The 19,126-nt window shown below is 33.5% G+C and overlaps 2 protein-coding genes and 1 non-coding gene across 5 annotated transcripts; 2 read left to right on the forward strand and 1 right to left on the reverse strand.

The window, feature by feature from the left end:
- Positions 1-4,106: 4,106 nt before the first annotated feature.
- LOC144573010 (uncharacterized) lies at positions 4,107-9,324 on the reverse strand. 3 transcript variants are annotated; one of them, XM_078322680.1, is made up of 10 exons: positions 9,096-9,324; positions 8,881-8,989; positions 7,617-7,760; positions 7,476-7,534; positions 7,319-7,386; positions 7,152-7,203; positions 6,721-6,849; positions 6,340-6,470; positions 5,418-5,877; positions 4,107-4,550 (listed from the first exon to the last, which is right to left on the reverse strand). In XM_078322680.1, exons 1-10 carry the CDS (start codon positions 9,189-9,191, stop codon positions 4,335-4,337), a joined length of 1,464 nt encoding a protein of 487 aa, XP_078178806.1. In that variant the 5' UTR covers positions 9,192-9,324; the 3' UTR covers positions 4,107-4,334. The 3 variants fall into 3 exon arrangements, with proteins under 3 accessions (XP_078178806.1, XP_078178801.1, XP_078178815.1); XM_078322675.1 differs by having other exon boundaries at positions 6,721-6,852; XM_078322689.1 differs by having other exon boundaries at positions 6,721-6,852; positions 7,617-7,756; positions 9,096-9,195.
- A 118-nt stretch (positions 9,325-9,442) lies between these two features.
- Positions 9,443-9,515, forward strand: TRNAR-UCU (transfer RNA arginine (anticodon UCU)). Its single transcript has one exon. It is a non-coding gene; the product is annotated as a tRNA-Arg (tRNA).
- A 3,194-nt stretch (positions 9,516-12,709) lies between these two features.
- LOC144573027 (CMP-sialic acid transporter 4-like) lies at positions 12,710-19,077 on the forward strand. The gene is made up of 14 exons (XM_078322703.1): positions 12,710-13,061; positions 13,664-13,697; positions 13,829-13,880; positions 14,213-14,363; positions 14,548-14,703; positions 14,917-15,017; positions 15,812-15,889; positions 16,213-16,258; positions 16,355-16,396; positions 16,671-16,792; positions 16,890-16,949; positions 17,643-17,691; positions 18,128-18,222; positions 18,740-19,077. Exons 1-14 carry the CDS (start codon positions 13,035-13,037, stop codon positions 18,798-18,800), a joined length of 1,074 nt encoding a protein of 357 aa, XP_078178829.1. The 5' UTR covers positions 12,710-13,034; the 3' UTR covers positions 18,801-19,077.
- Positions 19,078-19,126: the final 49 nt, after the last annotated feature.

Raw genomic sequence — 19,126 nt, forward strand, 5'->3', positions numbered from 1 at the left:
AATAGTGTTTTTGCATAATTTCGCGGTTTACGGTATTTCTGGCAAAAGAAATAAACTGCTCTCTGGTTAGTCCTGGTGGATAACCTATAGAGGCACCATACGTTTGGTGCTCCGAGGAGAATCATTCCCGTGATGTAGCTCTACTCGCTCGGTCTGCATTCCAACTGTGATTTGGAAACAAGGTATAAATATGTTATATTAATCTATTTAATTGGTAAGTAGATTAAAGTTTTAGAAATCAATCATGGAGTAGATCTGTAAAAGGATTAAATTAGGTTTTGATGCCAAAGGAATACTGAAGGTGGACCGCCTTGGAAAGTTTCCTGACATAGCCCGTTTAATCCTTGGCTTAAGTTAGAAGTAAAATTTTTGTTTTACGTTCTTTCCGCAGTTTAAGCCTAAACGGGTTTTGGTTACCCCGAAACCCAACACTCACCACATGTACTGTCACACGATACATTACAATTAAAATTGAACAGACTCTAAAATTTAGCGATATATTTCTCTGTTTTCTTATTTCTTTGTTTCCATATTTCTCCTTTTCAATTGAGCAGACTCCACCTTCTATTTTCTTATTTCTTTGTTTCATTCTTCTTCGTTTCTATACAGATCACAATGGAAATCAATCTTTTTTTATTTTCTTATTTCTCTTTCTTTGTTTCTATATATATTGTTGTGGGCAATTTAAAATATATTTTCAATATAGAATATATCAATGTGTGTGTGTGTGTGTGTGCGTGTGTGTGTGTATATATATATATTCTAAATTGGAAACAAAGAAGAATATAAATTGGAACGTGTGTGTATATATTTCTCTTATAATGTGTGTGTGTATATATTCTATATATACAGGCGATATCACTTTTAATTATGTTTTTTTGACATCATATTATATGTCGATATTGTATTGTTGTACGATATTTGATATTAGATTCGAATCGAACTATTATTTGATACCATTGGTACTTAAAATTAAAGAATCATCACATCATCAAATTATTATCAAAGATTACGATTCAAGTTAATTAAAAAATACAAAATCATATAAATTCTCTGTTAACATATCTCTTAATTTTTCGATAATTATTATTTTCATTGTTATATTTTTTATAAACATATCTTTTTTCTTATAATATGTCCCCGTTGCAACGCACGTGCATGATACTAGTATATATATATATATATAGGGCACGGCTAATTTGCTGCCAGCAGCATTTTTGCCGGCGGTGTTACCGCCGTTTTTTTTTATTTTCTGATGTCCAAACAACAAATCCAAACCGTTAGATGTTTAATCTATACTATAATCTACTTGGAGACCAAATTTTATATTTTTTGGAATTTTTTTACTATTTATTAAGCTGGTTTGAAAACCGCTGATTTCAATGCTGCAAAAATTTACTGAAATCAGCAGTTTTCAAACCAGCTTAATAAATAGTAAAAAAATTCCAAAAAATGTAAAATGTGGTCTCCAAGTAGATTATAATATAGATTAAACATCTAACGGTTTGGATTTGTTGTTTGGACATCAGAAAATAAAAAAAATGGTGGCAGCACCGCCGGCAGAAATGCTACCAGTGGCAATTTAGCCATGCCCTATATATATATATATATATATATATAGTAGAATTAGGGTGCTCTTAAGCTCACCAAAGTTTTGGTGAGCTTAACTCTAAAACTAATTAAATTGATTTCAAATGACGAATCCGAACCGTTGAAACCCGCCTACCTTACGTGTGATGCATCTACATGTGAAATTTTTAAACATTCGAATTAATTTAGTATAAAGTCAAGCGGTCAAAAAACGTTCAAAAATGAATGCACTAAAATTAATTTATTAACCTTCTAATTTTGACCGCTTGACTTTATACTAAATTAATTCGAATGTTTAAAAATTTCACATGTAGATGCATCACACGTAAGGTATGCGGGTTTCAACGGTTCGGTTTCTTCATTTGAAATTGATTTGATGAGTTTTAGAGTTAAGCTTACCAAACCTTTGGTGAGCTTAAGAGCACCCTAGTTCTACTCATATATATATATAGAGAGAGAGAGACTAATGCGCATTTGAATGTATATGGGCCGAAATACATACGGTCCAAATTCGACTTTTCAAAATTCAAACGGTTGATCCCAATCGTTCATCTTATTCTCTATATTAATATGTGCTTGGAGACCAAATTTTACATTTTTATGAATTTGTTTACTATTTATTAAGTATTTTACAAAATTATTGATCCAACGGTGGCTGCTGATGTTACTGTTTTGTTAAGCCACCGTTGGATCAACAATTTTGTAAAATACTTAATAAATAGTAAAAAAATTCAGAGAAATATAAAATTTGGTCTCCAAGCACATATTAATATGGAGAACAAGATGAACAGTTCGGATCGACCGTTTGGATTTTGAAAAGTCGAGAACAAAATGCTTGTTGTAACTTGTTGTAACTTGACCCCTCCTCATAATATATATATATATATATATATTATGAGGAGGGGTCAAGTTACAACAATTTTTGAGTTACAACAAGTTACAACAAGCATTTTGTCCATTTTCAAAGTCCAAATTGTCGATCCAAACCGTTAGATGTGATCTCTACAATAAAATGTGCTTGGAGACCAAATTTTATATTTTTTGGATTTTTTTTACTATTTATTAAGATGGGTACAAAAACTAGTCAAATTCATACCATTGAATTTTGTACCCATCTTAATAAATAGTAAAAAAATTCCAAAAATATAAAATTTGGTCTCCAAGCACATTTTATTGTAGAGATCACATCTAACGGTTTGGATCGACAATTTGGACTTTGAAAATGAAAAAAATGCTTGTTGTAACTCAAAAATTGTTGTAACTTGATCCCTCCTCTCTCTCTCTCTATATATATATATATATATATATATGAGATGGGCTATGGTGCATTGCATTGCATGAACACCCTTGTGCATTGGACTATAAATCACACATTCAAAGTCCAAATGACGGATCCAAATTTTACATTTTAATCACCTTATTGATCTTTTGATCGAGTGAGGCTATGGTAATATGTATTTTACGGATTGGTCCATATTACTATGAATTCATATATTTATTTTCAAAAAGTTGATCCGGATAGTTAAACATGATCAACATATAAAATATGAGGAGGGTTTAAATGCACCCAAATTTTTGTGCACCCAAATGCACCCTATCCCTTTTCTCCGTTTTCAAAGTCCGAATAGTCAATCTGAACCGTTAGATGCGATCTATATATTAAGATGTGCTTGGAGACCAAATTTTACATTTTTTGGAATTTTTTTACTATTTATTAAGCCCCTTTGAAAATCGCTGATCCAATGGTCCAGAAAATATAAAATCAGCGATTTTCAAAGGGACTTAATAAATAGTAAAAAAATTCCAAAAAATATAAAATTTGGTCTCCAAGCACATCTTAATATATAGATCGCATCTAACGGTTCGAATTGACTATTCAGACTTTGAAAACGGAGAGAAAAGATTTGAAATATAGGGTGCATTTGGGTGCACAAAAATTTGAGTGCATTTGAACCCTCCTCATAAAATATACTTACAATATTTTAGAATTTATTTACTATTATTTTTAATAGATAAAAAAATCACTACTTTCAGATAGTCCAAATTTTTTTGACCTATCTAATAAAAAGTAAAAAAAAAAAATGGTATCAAAATGCATTTACATTTTCAGAAGATCATATTTAATGGTTTCTAAAAAAAAATGGTATCAAAATGCATTTACATTTTCAGAAGATCATATTTAATGGTTTCTAAAAAAAAAATGGTATCAAAATGCATTTACATTTTCAGAAGATCATATTTAATGGTTTGAAACAACTGTTTTGAATTTTGAAAATAAATATATTGATCCATAGCAAGAACGGATACGTAATATGCATATTACCATATCCTCACTCCTTTGAACTTGTACAAAACTACAAATAGGAAGCATAGGTTAAATATATTACTACCTTTAAAATTTATGTACATCCGACTCCGAATACATCTCGGGTTTGGTCATACATGTTCTGGTATATGCTGGGTTTGGGAAATGAAACACGGAACAAAAGAGAAAAGAAACCGAAAAGAAGTACAAATAGAAGGATAAAAAAAAAAGCTAAATGGTAAATTACTAAACTAAGAGTTGTATACAAGTACAAATGAAAACATGAACACATAAAAATATTATTATTCTCTGTTTAGGACCGATGGGGACTAAAAAACAAGTATTTATACAGTAAAACAAAGATATAATCTAATAACTGTGATTTGCTATAAATTCATCTGGATTAAAAGTAGTATAGGTACTACTGAACAATTTTGTTTTAAGAAAAAAGGGGGAACTTTTGATCTCCCATTGCATAAGAGATAATATTCTTCTTTAATGGCAGGATATATTGGGCTGCGTGAAAACCCGTTGCCCGTAAAATATTAAGAGGCCAGAAATCGACCGAGTAAGCCCTTTGAAAACCATCAAGAACTGCCATCATAGGTATGTTTGATGTCTTTCTCTGCCTCTCATATTTCTTCAGCAATGTTAGCTGTTACAAAGCAAATAGTGGGTTCAATTTTAAAAGAGGCAAACTCTTGTGCAACAATGCATAAATTTATATATTATATATGGGAAGTGATGCGACAGTACTATGCATATAGCGCATATTGATTCATACTACGGATAAAGTCCAAACGGTCGCCGTTCAACATGATACATATGAAAATGTACTTGTACACTGAAATTTACATTTTTTTTTTATTTTTTTACTATTTTTTTAGATAAGTATAAAATCACTTAATATAAAGATTCTAGATCATTAATAGTAGTGATTTTCTACCTGTATAAAAAAATTGTAAAAAAAATGTAAAATTTAGTTTTCATGTACATTTTCATATGGAGATCATGTTGAACGGTTCAGATTGACCGTTTGGACTTTAAAAACGAAGATATTAATCTATAGTACAGACCAATCTGCGCTATGCATGATACCATAGCCTCACTCTATATTATATATAGGTTTATATTGTAATTCCCTGTAGGTTTTTGCAAGGCACAGGATAAATTTGGGTACTACTAAATTATAAGAAATTTTTCTTAAACCCTTCCTTTATTCCTGGTTTGGTATCAGACCTTAGATAAGGAAAGAACATCATCTTCTGGTTATAGAAATAAAATTAGAAAAATGGAACTATATGCACAAGATATATTTGATATTTTCCAGATGGGCATATGAACTTCTTCGAGTAACATTACAGAGCAGATATAAATTTTAATTTTTCTTATGAAATATTATGAAAAGACGAATTAAATGCATGTTCAAAAATACTCCAGAAGGATACAGAAGATAAAAACATAATGTTTAACAAACTAGAATATTATAAAAGACTATGGTCTCATATATTAAAACATATACCTGGCTGATATCAGCACCGACTGAGACACCTTCAGCTAAAACCCTTGCCAGATCCGACACGTCACCAAACCCTAGATTCACACCTTGACCTGCTAGAGGGTGGACAGTATGAGCAGCATCACCCACTAGAACTACGTTTTTTACGGCATAGCTATTTGCATGTTTCAGCCCCAGAGGAAATGCCATTATATTTGACACCACCCCCAAAACCCTAGGCGGTACCTCAAATTTTTCTTTTGTGGACATCGCTGTACCAGCAATAGAGTCAAGTAAATTACTCAAGCTGTTCGACTCAGGGTGCGGCCCATAGCCATTATTCAATGCATGGTTCACAGAGTTTACAAATTTATCTTTGTCCATGGATTTATGCTGTGTAGCTTGGTCCGGGGACATGGTCCACACAATATTGCTGTAGTTGTCACCAATTGGGAGAAGCGCAATGGGGCCTGCAGGGAGAAACCTTTGCAATGCAAGATTGCGAATCTTATCAGTAAAATTTAATAAGCATTGAGTTTCATCGGTTAATACTTGATATAAAACAAATCTGCAAAATTTTCAACTAAGACCCCCAAAATTTTCTTGATATTTGCACATAAAATCCAATATCAAACTTAAGTGAATTGCTATATAACTGAAACAGGCATTAGGGTTGACCACAAATATGAGACATGCAAGGTTGCATTTGTAAATATTAAAAAATATTGAATTGCAAAATGGTTATGGTTACGTATGCGAGAAAATATGGTTACCAACATTTAACTAATACCATGTCATACAGAGAATCTAACTTTCAACTCAATAAATCTAGTTCCCTTTTGTATTCTGTGAATGCCTCTTTCTGTAAGCTCTTTTGAGTTTTATTGATGAATCAACATTTTGCTGCTTTATTTAGTTTTTATGAAGCGTGGACAATACATTTAACCTTTGCCATGCACAGTGATTTTGTGAAGAGTGTTCAACTGTGCAAATTATGGCACTCTGGGGGTAATTCCAGCCAGTAGTTTTTATACCAGCCGCTTCTCTGACACGCGAGTTTGACCCGTCAGCCCCCACCTGAAATTAAATATACGATGGATAGGTTAGGTGGAACTATTTTCATACACATCCCTTAGAAATTTACTAATAGTAGGTACGCTGATCCATGATTGATTGATTTCATTTGGGATTGCACTTTTAAGGACAACTTCAACTGTTTTGGATTTAGTTTTGTTTATTTGTTCATTTATTCATCAAATTATTTGTCAACAAAGGAAGAAACAGTAAGAGAAAGCATATAGTTAAAGGAAGAAACAAACGAACATACCACCAATTTTGCATGCAGAGTTTCTCCATCAGTCAAATTTAACTTTGCAAATTTACTGTGGTTTACTTCTGACGGTAGAGTCAGTGATACCAATCTAGTGGGGTGTATCATATTCTCAAAGCCTTCCTTCTTCTAATGCAAACAAATAGAAAGCAGTAATAATAATTAAAATTAGATAAATTAAATCTCCAGTGCACTTCTTAAATAATTTTTAATTCTACAAACAACCAAGATTGTATTTACATGGCATTAGAAGACCTGGCGAATATGGTAAATACTGTACAGTATTGTTCACCTCAAAGCTTGAATAACCTCCGATTTAGCAAAAATTGCATAAATTCAACCTCAGATGGGGAAACAAACCTCACAGTAAAAAAGTAGAAAAAACAATGATAGAAAAAAAAAAATTAAGGGAAAGAAATGGTTAAGACCTGTAAAGATAAAAGAAGAGAGTTGCAAAGCACTTTGTTCTCCACAACACACCTAAATCCGCATTGATATTAAAAAAAAAATTGAGCACTTTCAGAAAATCCAGAAAAAATAGAATGCAAGAATTGAAAATTCTGGATTTATGAAAAAGGAGAAGTTTCTAAATTACCCAAGGTATTCTTTTCCCACATCTCTAGCATTATATCTAGTGTACCCCAAACCAGTGTAATCCCACACCTGAAATATCAGTGTAGTTAAAATAATAAATACAATTATGTAGGCAAATAATGTGAGGATAATTGCATAATTTTTACAGAAGTATTAACCTGCATTTGGTCAAAGAAAGCATGCCTCTGGTGTAGAACATGCTCCCATGCATCAATCTCTGTTCAAGAATTAAATAATGTTCTTCAAATGAGTAGAGTGATTAGAGGTTACTAATACAACTTTGAAAATTACGTTCTTACCCTTGAAAAGGTTGATAGTAGCTGGAGTGACCGTACTAACTCTAGAATCGGGCATTTGATCCCTTTTTAAATAGCCTTTTGAAGCCAAGAAAGGGTTATCATCTATTACTGCTACCCTTAGATGCTTTGTCAAAGACATACTAGCTTGTTAAAATAAGAAAAAGAAAAAAAGGAAGGTAATTAGATTATATTCCTGTTCTCTTAGCAAACATTGACAGATGAGTGAGGCTACGGTACTATGCATAGCGCATATTGGACCATACCATCCTAAGACTTGCACGCACTAAGTCACTCTTTTTGCAGCATCTAGATGTGGTAGATATCGATTTTCATTTCCTTGATCAATATCTCCATTTTCAAAGTCCAAGCAATCAATCTGAACTGTTCAACTTGATCTCCATATGAAAATGTGAGACTATATTTTACATTTTCTAGAATTTTTTTACTACTTTTTTAGATAGATCGAAAATCACTTGATCTAAAGATTGTAGACCATTCAAAACTAGTGATTTTTAACATATCCAAAAAAATAGTAAAACAAGTACATATGAAATTTTCATATGAAAATTACATTGAACATTTTAGATCGACTATTTGGATTTTGAAAACGAAAATAATGATCCGCAGTACAGACCAATTTGCACTATACATTGTGCCATAGCCTCACTTCGTCTCATAATGACAGGTGCATTCTAACTTCTAATTCTCCACTGAGTCAATTTTACTTGGACTACCAATTCAAGACCCGATTTTCATTCGGTAGTCTATCGCTCAGCAAAGGTAACAGGTGCAGGTAGAAACCAGCCGGTACATAGATTACACACAAACTTAACAATGGTTCTTTGGACAAATATAAATATCAAACAGTGAATCTCATGAATTCAAATCACCCGAGGTAACATGTAATTTGTGAGTTCGAAACCAGTCCGTTCGTTATATACTAGCACGAATCTTAAAACGGCCCATGCATTACATGCTTGGATTCTGATCTGATGGTCCGGATTGAAATTTAAAAATTCATTTTCAGATGAGTAAGGTATTAAGCCAGCGGTACCATACCAGCTGGAACTGGTACAGACTGGTACTGAAGAACAGACAGACCTGGACCGGATTGGCTCGGATTCTGATCTGACGGTCCGGATTGAAATTTAAAAATACATTTTCAGATGAGTAAGGTATTAAGCCAGCGGTACAATACCAGCTGGAACAGTCCACAGACTGGTACTTTATAAAACAGAATTAAAGTGAAATTAAAAAAACCTACACAAAGAGGAAGCGAGAGCAAGCCCGACCATGCCTCCACCAACAATAGCCACATCACACTCTTCTTGATTTTTCTCAGTTTTCGCACCATCGCATTTCAATCCCTCTTCCTGCAACCACCACACGTAGTTTATATATGCAATTTGCACTACTTTTTCCAGACTACAGTGCAAAATATAAGCATAAATGCGAAAGAGAAAGAAAAGCGAAGCTCACAGAGGAGAGAATCCGAGACGAGTGTAAACCCCTACGCTGCGCAAAGAACAGCTCCCGTAGACCTGACCTCCGCAACATCAGTGTCGCGTACCTCATTCTTTCTTTCTCTCTGTTACTCCTGGTTTAACAAAAAATTGTACCGTGTCTAGGTATCGCCAGTTCAATTTCCGACGAAGGAGAGAGGCTGAAGTTTTGGTTGTTGTCGAGGAGGAAATCAGGCGAAGAGGTGTTAGTCGGTTAATGGGCCGAATTGGAAGTTAAAACCCGAATCCACTTCGACGTGTTGCAGTCTTCCAGTTAGATTAATTTATATTAAATAAAGATAAATCCTTTGAACAAACAATAAAGCGCCCGTGGCCTAATGGATAAGGCGTCTGACTTCTAATCAGGCGATTGTGGGTTCGAGTCCCACCGGGCGTGTTCATTTTTTTTTTTTTTTTTGGTTTTTTCTATTTCTTTTCTATTAATTATTCATCTATTCAAATAGGAGGAGGGTTCAAATACACTATCATTTTGGTGCTCCAATATACTCCATATCTGTTATCTCCATTTTCAAAGTCCGAACGGTCGATCCGAACCATTCAACGTGATCTTCATAATAAAATATGCTTGGAGACCAAATTTTATATTTTTACACTATTTTTTAAGATAGACACAAAATCAAATATTTAAGGAGATTCTGGATCATCCAATAAAGTCATATTGTACCTATCTAAAAAAATATAAAATTTGGTCTCCAAGCATATTTTATTATGAATATCATGTTGAACAGTTCGGATCAACTGTTCGAACTTCAAAAATGAAGATAACACATGTGGAGCATATTGGAGCATCAAAATGATGGTGCATTTGAACCCTCATCTTCAAATAGATGTCTAACCAAAATTTCCTTCCGCAAATTAAGCAACCATGAGACGTTAAAAAAGCTGAAGATAAATTGGATATAACAGATCATGTATTGCAAATTTGCAGTTATAGAAAAGGAAAATGGGAGCTACAGAAGAATCTCTGCTAGTAATACATTTAGTTTAAAATTTTGAAGAAAAGGACAATTTTTAATGATTTTGTTCAGAAAAATCATTTTCTCAGTTCAAGAGGCTATATATTTTTTTTATATTGGAATAGTCATTTTGTTAGTTAGGATTAGTCACTCAAATATATAATCTTCATATATCAAGTTTAAGAAAATGTCGGTTGTAAATTAATTAATATCAATGAAATTAAATCATATGTAGCAGAGTTGTCTAAAATACTTGCAGGAGGCTACATATATATATTAGAAAGTCATCACTAGTTAGCTTTATGATTAAGAGGGATTTGATCCTCTATTAAAAAAATAAAAAATATATATATTGCTCATATCAGATGGGGATTTCATTTTTAAAGTTAACATGTTCCTTTCACTTTCTGCTTTCAATAGTAAAAAAATATTCTTGAGAAAAGGATCATGGACTAAAAATATTGAACTTTTCATTTTTACTAGTTCAAAAACCAAATCAAGGATTTAAAATATTTGTTTTCTTCCCACCTGTTATGACAACCCGAAAAGGTATGTAAAGGAACTCATTAGAAAATTCATGAGAAAATAGTCAAAATACTGTGAATAAATAACAAAGATTGGATCAAATTCCTACGAGAATAAAATTTCTTTCCAGAGTAGGATCAGCAACTCAAATTAAAGCTATGAAACAAGTAGATGGAAAATTAAAATTGGAATCATAGAGTTAGAAGTCTTTTCACAATTTGCTTATGCCCTTGATAAAAATACTCGGAATATCAATTGGCAAGAGTTGCTCAAACAATCCCAATCAGAACCTTTAACAGTGGAAGATCAAATAGCTACTATTTATACAGGAACAAATTTTACTCTTTTAATTTACATAAAAATAATATATATATTTTCTCCTAAATTTTTAAATTAATTGAGCTTTGAATTAACTACAATTTTCTATTGTATACAGTAATATTTTTCCCAACCATTTCAGATTGATCTACAAACCAAACCACAAAGTAAACATGCAATATTTAAGTTGCTAAGTACAGTTAATATTCACTCAGATTTATTGAGAAAACGATGTCTACAGCTAATAAATCATATGATCGCTCATAAATATTTTCATGTAGATGTGTATTTTTTTAAGTTGCTAAGTGACCAATGATATTAATCCAACCTGCTTGGTGTGAGCATCAGAGTTGAGAGCAATTGTTGTATCTTTCAAAGTTCCTGTTGAGCTTCTAATGTCATGGGTTGCTTCTTAGCCTGTCTAAGTTTGAGCAATGATATTAATCCAACCTTCAATTTCTTCTCCTCTTGCAGTTCAAAAGCACTGAATCTGAAAACACCGTCATTCCTAAGCCAGGGTTCCAAGAGAGCTATGAGTTAACAGCATTGGCACAGATTGTTCCCTGTTGGAAGAATTCAATGTCAGTTGCGATTCTAACAATGACCATATTCCTTCCCGTGGATTATTTGTGATTCTCGAAATGGCAAAAAAATGAAAGCAATATAATAATTCCTTTGTGAAAGAGAAAATTCAGCCCGATTAGATTTTTCACAAATCAAATAATCTAGTTTCTTGACGGATTTCACATGATAAATTATAATTTATCATAACTTCTGTAAGGGGAGACAAAGCTCATAGACATTAAAAATTGCACGAATTTGTTATTATTATGCATATCAGATAACATAGGAATTGTTATGTCGGTGCTTAAGCATTCACTCGGCTAAGTATCAAATTTCGTACGAACAGCTTTATGATTACGCTTATCATATTCACACGGATCTTGATACGGATCGAACGTCTCTGATCAAATGGACCAAATTTAACGCCCCCACACCTTCCTTGCCAACTCATGAGTCGAGTTTGAGTTCGGTTCAGTGCGGTACTGGCTCGATTAGTTAACAAAGTGATTTGAATTATTGATTATATTTTGATTAATCTCCGTTAATATGTACTAGGGGTGTTCAAATGGTTCGGTTTATTTGGTTTTGAACCGAACCGGTAAGATTCGGTTTAAATGGTTCGGTTGTTCGGTTGAATTGATTCGGTTCGGTTGATTTTGTGACTTAGTTTGGTTTAAATGGTTCGGTTCGGTTTTGATTTCTCAAAACCGAACCGACCGATTTTATTGATAGGGTCAAGACTTCTAGTATTATTTTGGTTCATTAATCAAAACCGAAGTTTAAATTGGTTCATTAATCAAAACCAAAGTTTAAATTGAGTATTATAGATGTATTGAGTTTTGATTTTTGAGAAAGTTCGGTTCAACCGAACAAACCGAAGTTTAAATCGGTTTAAATGGTTCGGTTTTAATTCGGTTTGCTATTTTAGTTCGGTCGGTTCGGTTGGATTTTCAAACTTCGGTTTTAAGTTCGGTTTGATTATTTTAGTTCGGTTTAAACCGAACCGACCGTTTGAACACCCCTAATATGTACCACCTTTGGTCGAATCCATATCCTCTGAGGTAACAGAATATTTCTGTTCTGATCAAGACTGTACAATCGGAATCCGGGCCAATCCGGCCCGAGATGGAACGAACGGGACTGCTTTACTAGTCGTGGTGATTCCGATTGAACGGTCCAGATCCAAAAAGAATTGTTCTGTTACCTTAATCCACCACTCTTTTGTTCACTTCCCTCATCATCTCACTCTCTCGCATTGCTCCTCCCGATCGCAAAATCCACCCGACCACCGCAAACCCGCGACTGACCGGCGAGATCCGGCGCACCCGCTCTCCGCTGCTACCCGACCGCTGCTCGCATTGTGCCAACTCGTCACGCCGCGTTGTCCCAACCACGCGTCGCGCTGCGCCACCCTCCGCGTCTCACGGAGCCAGAACGGAGCCCCTAGCACGAGCCATCAGACCCCGACGGGTAAAAAGAAAGCAAGAGAGAGAGAGAGAAGAAAGTAAAAGAGGGAGGAATCGGAAGGGAGAATGAGGCGAACGTTGGATAGTGGTCTGGTACATACAATTTTTTATGTTTATTTGCAATGTGTCTTAGATATTTTGTGAGTAGTGAACGATAGGCAGTGCTATTCTGTGGTAATGTAGCTGTTATATGTAAAAATATCAAAGATTGATACCAGTGTGTACTAGCCTTTTATATTCGATTTCAGTGGAATCCGTTAGGAATGACCTCACTGTCATACAGAAAAAATTATTTGCAATGTTGGATAGTGGTCTCTTGATTTGTTTACATTTAAAAATGTAAATGAGGATAGTGTTGCCTTTAACTGATTTGTATGTGAAATCTGTGTTTATGTTACTCTGCAAGTACCAGTTCCTGTTCTTGTTGCTCCAAAACCTTGTATTGCATTTCTGCTTTGTAAATTTCTTTGCAAATAGGCATCTGACAAGGTTATGATATGGTATAAGCCATCCTTTTTTTTTATTGAAGTGAGGTGAAAAACCTGACAGATATCTATTGAAATCAAAGAGTTAAAAGGGATTAGATACCAAACATAGCATCTTTGCTGGTACAGGACATGTACCAGCATTCATCATTTCAAGTAATCTCTCTGAACTACTACTGATGCTTGAATTTTGAAACTTGATTGTTGTAGGAGGATGCAGAAGCGCAGGCACCTCTTTCTGGCAGTAAGTTTGAATTCTATGACACACTATCAGAAATCACTTTTAACAAAAAGAGATTTAAAAATCTCTACCTTTTTTTTTTCCTTGTGCTTATTTTCTCTCTCCCTTAGCCTATCTATCTAAATATATTGCAGGTGCTCCCATTGCAGTGACAACTTCACCCAAAAAAATAAGCTGGAAGTTAAAGTAATAGTTTTTCCTTACAAATATCATGTATAGAACCTTTTTTTGTAACGAGTTCAATTATGGTAAACATTAAATTTTTTTTTTTTTTTTTTTTGCAAATATCGAGTATCAAATTCAACTATTCTACTAACGCTTTGTGTTATTACTGTGGATAAAGTTCATGACAGTATTAGACCTTAAATAGTTTGATTTAACTGTAGTTCAAGCCAATAAACAAACTAAATATCAAAGACGCCCAAAAGAAAACTCTGACATGTGCCCTTGCTCAGTACCAGAGAGATCCATTATTGATTTTGAATGTTTATTAATTGTTAATTCTATCATTCCTTCAGGGCATTTGTGATATGTGCTCTGACTATTCTGACAAGTTCTCAGGCTATACTTATATATTGGTCAAAGCAATCAACAGCTAGTCCAAAAGATCCTACACAGGATGAGAAACATGCAAAGTACAAGTACAGTGTCACCACCTCAAATTTCTTGGTTAGTAAATTTATAATTTTCTTATGTAACTTTGAAATTTGGATTTCATATCTGGATTTCAGTTCAATGATTAGGAGTTCTTACCATGAACGGCACTTTGGCTTGGCACTAGGCATTATATCTGTTACCATACTTGAATTACTGCTATATATGTACTTATGCCTCTCTCTCGCTCTCTCTCTAGGTAGAGACAATGAAATGTGCCATGTCATTAGCAGTTCTTACCAGAATATGGAAAACTGAAGGCGTTTCCGAAGATAACAAGTTAAGTACAACATTTGATGAAGCAAAGCTGTATCCAATTCCTGCACTTCTCTATATGGCGAAAAATTTATTACAGGTGCTTATTTCTACCAGTGTTTATTGATGCCGTCTTCTGGTTCTGTACTGGTAGAATACTGGTGCAATTTTAACTGTTTCAATTTTTTTTTTGTTGATCTGGTCTTAACCTTTCAAGTATTCTTCAATTTCATAACTGAAAGTTTATTCTTGGATTACTAATCAATTAAAAAACATCAGTGGTTATTTGATAATATGTTTTGTTGCTTGTCAGTACTACATATTTTATTATGTGGAGGCTCCTGGGTACCAGATTCTGAAGAATCTTAACATCATAAGCACTGGCATCTTATACCGTATAATTCTCAAGAGAAAGTAAGCAACCACATTCTGACCTGGCTTGGTTTATATCCTGATTTTCTTATTTCTAAAAAATTTTAATCTGTCTAGCATAACCTGCCTAAATTTAAAGAGAAATATTTGGAAGCCATTGTCTTCAACAGACCAGCAATCAGGCTCTTTCAATAGGGGTGTTCTTTGGGTCAGTTCGGTTAAAACTGAATTAAAATAGTCAAATCTAAATTTTATTCGGTTTCAAAAATCTAACTAAACTAATCAAATATATTTTGTCAACAGAATAACAATCGAACCTAATAAGTGAAGTAAATTTCGGTTTGTTTGGTTGAACCAAAATAAGAGAGATTAAAGTGTAAAAGGTGAAAACTCAATACATACACAAATACATTTAATAATGATAGAAATAAATATCAAGATATCTATCAGTCGAACCAAAATAAGAGATTAAATCGAACCAAATATATAAAAAACTGAAGTAATTCAATTAAATATCGATTTGTTTGGTTGAACCAAAATAAGAGACATTAAACTGAACCAAATATAAAAAACCCGAAGTAATTAAAAAAATCAATCGATCCGAACCATTTAATCCAAAATTTGTCAGTTCGGTTGAAAACCAAATAAATCGGATTCAATAAACACCCCTAATTTCTGCCTGGAGCAGCTTGAATTTGAATCATTTTGAACCCAGGCATGACTGAACCTAATCTGATCAGACCAAAAGGTCAGGGTTGGTACCAACTACCAAAATGTGCTAGAACCGCTTCGTTTGGTTCTATACCAGTAATAATCCTTCTGGTTTCTTATTTCAGGCTAAGTAACATTCAATGGGCTGCTTTTCTTCTTTTATTTCTCGGCAGCACTAATGCCCAACTCCGGACTAATCCTACGTAAGCACTCTCAACTTGAAAATTCACTATTGGCATCATATTTCATGTCGACTCTTTTCTGGCAAGTCTGAAATTGTAAAAATAATGCCTTATATTTGTTCGGTTATGACTAAATTGCCCTTACCTTGTAAGCCAACACAAGGAATTCAAGCCAATATTGCCAAATTTTAATGGAAATATCCCTTTTTCAGCACAACCAAAAAAATTTGTGTATTTTTTTTTTCTTTTTCAAATATCTCTAAATGATACAAAATTGCAATTTTGTATAATTTTTTTTCTATGCTATATGAGCAGCTTAAATTTAATTGTTGCATCAAATGCAGTGCCAAGGAGGATATGTCAAATATATATGGTTGGGCTTATGCAATTGTGAGCGTCCTAACTATTTCTTGATTATACCTTTGTCTATTATTACAAAATTATGCCCAGATAACCTAACCACCACCTCAAATTTCAATTTATCAGATTATGGCACTCCTAAGTGGCCTTGCAGGGGTATACACTGAGGTTTGTTCTCTTACTATAGTTTACTTGTCTAACACTGCATAGGGATAGGGCTCAGGTTGGGCTATTATTTTATATTTTTTTTAATATGTATACTACATCCAAAGATATACACTGAGGCTTTCGTATGCATTAATATGTATACTTCACAAAGAATTATAATCAAGCACAAAATGTCGAGTTAAATCTTGACCCTGACCAACTAGCAGATATAATGTGATTTTTTAGTTTCTCATTTTCACTAGCAACCAGTTTTTGGTGTTTATCTCCAATACAGGCAATTATGAAGAAGCGGCTTTCGAGAAATATAAATGTGCAGAATTTCTGGCTGTATATCTTTGGCATGGCATTCAATTTCATCTGGATTTGGATTCATGATTTTGATGACATTCTGGAGAAGTAAATATCTTAGATATTGATATATAACTGCATTTGTTTTACGAATCACTATCTACTTTCATCTTATTTACATAACCTTTCTCTGAATTGTAAACAGAGGCTTCTTTCATGGCTATTCACTTATCACAGTTGCCATGATCATGAACCAAGCATTCAGGTTATTTTTCTTTGTTTAAAATTTCTTGGGAGGTCAGTGAACAAAAATTCATATCACCTGAGTTAACTCAAATTTTGAGTTTAGAGCCGTATGATCTGCTTTAGCACGAATATTAAAGGGCCCTGTGCATTCCATCTCGGGTCGGATGGCATCTGATTGGACAGTCCAAATCTAAACTCAAAATTTGAGTTACTTCAAAGGATCTAGACTCAGTGAACTATACCTAATGCCATTACTCGTACAGTCATACCTCAACAGATTTATCCCGAAATTCAAGTGCTTCTTTCCTCATTTCTATCTACTTCCGACTCCTCCATTGCCCCTTCCTATCTATAAAAGTAAAGTTCATTGGCTTTGAATTCACATCACCTGAGGTAACATAATTTTTGAGTTTGAATCCGGTCTGTTCGTTATATACCAGCATGAATCTTAAAGGGGCCCTGTGCATTACATGCTTGGGCCAGATTCACCCAGATTCTGATCAGACGGTCCGGATTGAAACTAAAAAATTCTGTTACCTCAGAGGATGTGGTCTCATTGGCTTCATGGGGACAGCTAAGTGAAAAGTCCTAAGAAAATTTTTCCTTTTTGTATTTGCTATTCTAGTTTTACTTTTCCAATATAGTGATTTCATTGAAATCAAATGTTAATAAATGCTAGTTAGTTTAAAATCATGATAATTTTTTTTTGTAGTGGGCTTGCTGTATCAGCTGTCATTAAATATGGTGACAATATTGTCAAGGTAAGATCCCTTAAAATTAAATTGCATGTAAAGAACATAATAGCATTGCTGCTTTATTTAATTATTTTGTTTTGACATAACTATTGCCACAACTTTCGAACTTGTAAAATTTTAATTATAGACCTTTGTCGTCTTTTCAAAGAAACCTAGCATAATTTTTATTGGTTTCATACTTAGAGGTCGTGAGCAACAGGGGCTAGTGTTATACTGTTTTGTTGTTTATGGGAGTCTATTCCCTTTGACGCTGTAAAATTCCTGTTGTGCTTATTTCTTTATGCAATAAAGCACCTGGCAGCCACTGCCTGGTTTCCTTCAAAAAGGAAGTTTAATATTACTAACTCCTAAATCACCCCCATGTATTCTTTGAAATCAGAAAACACTTTTGCAGTTTAGTTTTGACATTTTGGAATTTTGTCTATATTGTAAACAAATGCAGGTTTATTCTACCTCGGTTGCTATATTTCTGACGGCCTTTGTCTCCGTACATATGTTTGGGTTCACACTAACCCCGACCTTCTATATTGGTACCATGTAAGTATCTTTCTATTTTTTTCACATTTTTATACATATAATGTTAACAAAGCTATTTGAGTGAGGCTATGGTACTATGCATAGCGCGGATTGGACCGTACTATGGATCAATATTTTTGTTTTCAATATCCAAACAGTTGATATGAACCGTTCAACATGATCTCCATATGAAAATGTACTTGCAGAGTAAATTTTACATTTTTTATAGTTTTACTATTTATTTAGATAGGTAGAAAATCACTACTTTTGAATGGTCTATAATTTTTAGATCAAGTGATTTTCTACCTATCTAAAAAAATAGTAAAAATAATTCTAAAAAATGTAAAATTTGATTTACAAGTACATTTTCATATGGTGATCATGTTGAATGATTTCGATCGATTGTTTGGACTTTAAAACGGATATATTTATTCGTAGTACAAACTTAAACTGTTTGCAGTGTTCTTTTCTTGTTTTATATAAACAGAATTAATAATTATGGCAATATGCTGACATATTTCATAATACTTGCTTTCAGGATTGTTTCAATAGCTATATATCTACACTACGTAGGCAAACCGCAGCAACCACAGAAATAAATCAATTATCCAAACACAGTTTTCCTTTTGGCTCAGAGAGTATTGCAAAATAACCGCATTTGTCTTTTGTTCAAATTCTATGCTAGAGTTCTCCTGATTTATACAGATTAGAGGAATATGTTGGAAAGCAATTTGATGTAGATTTTGGTTGAGTGTACAATTTTTTTTTTTTTTAATTTGATGCGAGTTTTGGTATATGCAAATTCCTTTTCAACAACTTTGTACAAGATTTTTATTGAGCATCCTAATCAATCTATATCAAGTGTTAGTCGACAAAGATGACATGGCTGCAAAATATGAACGACATACAAAGCATTATGAAAGTT

This window comes from Carex rostrata, chromosome 2 (genome assembly GCF_964058835.1).
Source record: "Carex rostrata chromosome 2, lpCarRost1.2, whole genome shotgun sequence".
NCBI lineage: Eukaryota > Viridiplantae > Streptophyta > Magnoliopsida > Poales > Cyperaceae > Carex > Carex rostrata.